Source organism: Macrobrachium nipponense, chromosome 45, assembly GCF_015104395.2.
Source record: "Macrobrachium nipponense isolate FS-2020 chromosome 45, ASM1510439v2, whole genome shotgun sequence".
Classification (NCBI taxonomy): Eukaryota; Metazoa; Arthropoda; class Malacostraca; order Decapoda; family Palaemonidae; genus Macrobrachium; species Macrobrachium nipponense.
Window position 1 is genome coordinate 15587000 of NC_061105.1, and position 4953 is coordinate 15591952.

General features: G+C 37.1%; 1 protein-coding gene across 2 annotated transcripts in view; it reads right to left on the reverse strand.

Annotated features, from left to right (window-relative positions):
* The window catches only part of LOC135214107 (uncharacterized), a 28427-nt gene extending 24150 nt beyond the window's left edge, over positions 1-4277 (reverse strand). Inside the window, exons 1-2 of one of the 2 annotated variants that reach the window (XM_064248210.1) lie at positions 4146-4277; positions 1995-2625 (exon numbers count right to left, since the gene is read on the reverse strand). In XM_064248210.1, coding sequence (XP_064104280.1) covers positions 1995-2448 — 454 coding nt within the window. In that variant the 5' untranslated portion in view covers positions 2449-2625; positions 4146-4277. Of the gene's footprint in view, positions 1-1994; positions 2626-4135 lie in introns of both variants that reach the window. The other variant, XM_064248211.1, reaches the window with a different exon arrangement.
* Positions 4278-4953: the final 676 nt, after the last annotated feature.

Sequence of the window (4953 nt, forward strand, 5' to 3'; positions counted from 1 at the left end):
TTTTTCTATTTATATATCTATCTATCTACTATATATAGTTTGCCGGCTTACCCTCTGATCCATAAAATGGCTGCAATTCAAATATTGGAGGAATCAAGTGAAGGGGGTTTGTGGGGTGAGGGGGCGGGAATAGAAGGGAATTAGGGCAGGAATAATACGAGACACCGAAAAAGGATGTGCAGGAAATAAGCTCGAAGAGAGAGAGAGAGAGAGAGAGAGAGAGAGAGAGAGAGAGATTTTAATATTAAAATAAGCAACTTATTCATCTTATCATTATCATCATCTATCTTGGGAATAAGAATAGCAATAATTATTATTATTATTATTAGTTAGTTTACGTCCCATAAACAGGTATCTAGTATATATATACATATTATACACATATATACGATACATATAAATGTGTATATAGATATATATATATATATATATATATATATGTATATATCATATATATATATATATATATAATATTATATATATATATATATATATATATATATATATACTATATACGTTTATGGGATGTAAACTCATAATAATAATGGTAATCATTATTATCATTATTGCTATTATTCTTATTACCAATATAAATAATGATAATGATAAGATGAATACGTTACTTACTTTAATATTATCTCTCTCTATCTCTCTCTCTCTCTCTCTCTCCCCTCGAGCTATTTCCTACACATCCTTTTTCGGTTTCTCGTTTTATTCCTTTCGTAAATCCGTTCTTTTTTTCCCTCTTTTAATTCAGAAAAGATCGTCCCGCGACCTTACCTAAATATAGCAGCGGCCTCGTTCAACTCGTGCGTACAGACCGCGATGGAAAAAAAGTTAGGTATCGAACGAATCAATCATATAAAGTGAGTTTTTAACGTCGATAAGTTTCCCCAAAATGGTTTATCTCTGATGAATATTCAACCTTTTATTGGACCTCCTTCTATAAAAAAAAATGAACTTCATTTTTTGCCATCTAAATCGAACGAAACATTACTGCTATAAGGATGTCCGCCTTCAGCACGCAGCTCTTGAACGCGGCCTCCTTCTCCCGTTCCCCCCCCTTTCACGGTATTATTTACCTTTCAGAGGTATGATGTAAAGCCTGTAATTACTTGTGTTACTGTAAACTGACCCGAATAAAAATAAGACTCGCCAAATATTGACTAGGAGTTACTCAATCGTTTTTGGGAGAACGGCGAAATATGATTTTGGAGTCCACACACTTCCTTAATCAAAGGGAGCTACGAAAAGTAAACTAAGACATGCAAGTGTGTGATGCAAGATGAATGTAGTATGTATGCAGTATACTATGTATATATATATATATATATATGTATATATATATATATATATATATCTATATAACAATATACTATACATATGCTTGAAAAAATCACAGTAGATGCACGTGATTTCATTAAATAAGCGAATACCACAGGAAAATGATAGGTGGAAATCCAAGCGCTTTCGTCTGTGGTATTCACTTTATCTATACATATATATACATACGTGTATAAATACAAACACACACACTATATATATATATATATATATATATATATATATATATATATATATATATATATATATAGTATATCCATCAACATTGCTTCATATCAGATTCACTGAGAACACCTTACACCCAAGAGAGTCTATAATCGATTAGCGCATCTGGCCCTGCCGCGATTCGAACCCGGGCCTTTAGTCTAAGCAGATGGAAGACAAATGTAACCATCGGTTGTTGATTATAATATCCCTTGTGTGTAGGATATTCCCAAGGAATTGATGACGAGTAATAAGTGTGATTTATGATTTGGGCAGTCCATCATACACCACTGTGTCTCTGTTGACCTAAGCCGTGAATAGTGTACCTGGCAGCAAGTCGACTGTGTTGGGGCATGGCGAGAGCATAAACAAGCAACAGAACTCAGCAGTGAAAGAGATTAATAAACAAGGACACGGAAACATAGACATTTAAACATCGAACTCACCATAGACTTTCTCGTACTGATCAGCCACTGGGGAAGATTCTTCCTGAGGATCCTCTTTGATCCTCTTCTTCAGGCTCTGCTTCCTCAGGTTCCCTTCTCCTGCTCCTCTCTTCCCTACATCCTCCTCTTTCCTCTTGGCGCTCGAGGGAGAGGAAGAGGAAGAGGAAGACCTGACCCTCGTTGGCTCCTCTTTCCTCTTCCCTTGCGTCTTTGACTTCGTGGGAGAAGAAGACTGGGGGTCCCGTTTAGCTGCTCTCTTCCCTCCGTCAGGAGCTCCTCCTTCAGGAGCAGCAGCTTCGTCAGGAGCTCCGTTCTCCTCCTCTCTCCTAACGGCTCCTTCGTCCCAGCAATCCGGCTGCAGCTTCGTGGGCTCCCGAGGACTCGTGACCAAGCAGTAGCTCGAGGCGTTCTGGAGGATGACCGTGACTGATCCCCGCCTTTCTGGGGCGGTCATGGCGTCCCTCGGGGTTCCTTCTCGAAGGGCAATGGCAGGTGGGAGGGCGAGAGGGTTCCTGAGGGTCTCGGAATACCGCAGAAGACGAAGGCGAAGCGAAAAGGCTCCCTGGGGGAGTTTTTAGAATACCGCAGAAGGTTGTTTACTGCCGGTTTCGGTAATGGACATATTACTATCCTGTTGGAAAGAAGTAAGAGCGAGTTATTAAAGTACTGGAGCTTGATATAAAAGACAGAGAGAGAGACAGACAGAGAGAGAGAGAGAGAGAGAGAGAGAGAGAGAGAGAGAGAGAGAGAGAGAGAGAGAGAGAGAACAGCATAGTAGATTTTAACATTGGAATAAAGCAATTTTTTTTTGTTTCTTTAAAAATAATACTACCACTGATAGTGCAGCTAAAATATTAAAGGAAAAATTAACATAAAATAAGTTTGAAATATGAAACTGACAAGCCCTAAAACGAGATGAATCTGAACTTATGTAATGAGTGCCTCTATGACAGCGCACATCACAAACGTATATAAAAAGCTAAAAGAATGAAGTATAAAAAAATGCTAAAAGAATGATGTACACAAAAAGCTAAAAGACGGAAGTATATAAAAAAACTAAAAGAATGAAATATAACTCCTTGGGTCGCCGAGTGGAAAAGTGAAAGCATTACCTTTGGGGTTCAAATAAGGAGAAAGTAGGGTTCAATTAGGGTGCAAATAGGGTGCAGAGAGAGATGGTTAAGAATAATTTTAGTAGAAGTTTGAAGAATATAGTGGGATATTTTTAAATACACAGAATTGGTATATGAAGATAACATATAATTAGTCCAAGATTCAGTCGAAATGTTTAAATATATTTGAAGTTCATAATTCAAGGTTGAGGTGAATTAATTTTTTTTTTTTTTTTTTTTTTTTCTTTTTTTTTTTTTTTTTTTTTTTTTTTTTTTTTTTTTTTTTTTTTGCTTAAAGGAGCTACTGATTGCGTTTTATTTTGCTTAAAGGAATGAATGATTTTTTGTCTTTTGCTTAGAGGAATCAACGATTGCAAAGTGGAAAGATAGCAGAGTTGACTGTTACAAGAGCCAGTGGATTCTACGCAAGATTGAAAAGAATGTGGAATTGAATATAAACTTTAGAAAAGATGATAAACTCGAAAAAGTCGTTGGTAATTCGCTCTGATACAATGAGATGACGCGATCATTTGGAAAGAAAAACGTATAACCCATCTTTCCTCGTATTGCAAAAAATGAGGGACAGATTAAAACAAGGAAACAAAGATGAACTAACTAAATCAAACATTAATGAAAAAATAAAGCTCTATCTGTAGCCTGCAAGAGTAGTGTGCTACAGTGGATTGGAAAATGGAATTAACGTGTTGTTAGTGAGACATTCCTGCGTGAAGCTTAGAAAGGAGGCTGAAGAATTATTTTGGAAATCTTATCTCTTATCAACATTAACAGGACAAATCGGCATCGACTAGCAAAACAACACTCGAGAACAACATACAGACGTCGTTTGCACAAAGGGTTCATTGAAGCAAGTTAGGAAATAGATTCAATATTTCCAAATCTATAACTCCAACACCAGCACTTTCACTTGTCAGTATTTCCCCGAAGCAATCTGCGTTGCTTTCACAAGCACGATAGAATAAAAAAAATGTAGAATGATGGTAGATTTACCGTAAATACAAACAAACTCACACACACACACCTCGAACACCGCTGGGACAAGAGAGATGGAACGGAATAAAAACGAGAGGAAGAGAGAGCGAGGGAGATGGAGAAAGGGAAAGAGAGAGAGTGAGAGATCCCTTCTTGCCACGGAACTGATTCGATCTTGACTGCTCTGGCAAGAGAGAAGAGAGAGAGAGAGAGAGAGAGAGAGAGAGAGAGAGAGAGAGGTCTCCTCTGGTCAGCCTGGGTGGCTGGCTCTCCTACCGGCCAGTCGATGAAGAAGATTGTTATGGAGCTTCTCGATTTCTTCTCCTTTCGTGTTTTTGAGTTTCGTTTCTCCTTCTTCCTTTTTCTGTTTCTTGTATAAATTTTTTGTCTTTTTTAGAGAAATTAATTCAGTATTCCTGGGTCATATGAAGCAGGCTATAAGAAAGTAATTACTAATTTGAATCAATAGTTTTGGTAAGACGGCAATAAATAGAATCTCTCTTCCTCTCCCTTTCCCTCTCTCCCTCTCTCTCTCACACACACACAAACACACATGCACACATCTGGATATGAGACGCGCATCCTTACATACATACATACTTACATATACACACACATATAAACATTTGAAGTAAAATTGAATATTCAACTGTAAAATGAATATACCTTAAAATCTCTCTCTCTCTCTCTCTCTCTTATATCTGCAAGTAACACAAACGCGCACCCTTCCATACATACATACATTCACACATATTCAGTTGCCAAATGTATAAACTTAAAATTCACACACTGTACAAATACATAAAAATTTTCAGTAAAATTGATCTAATATTCAGCTGTCAAAAGAGTATCCTTAA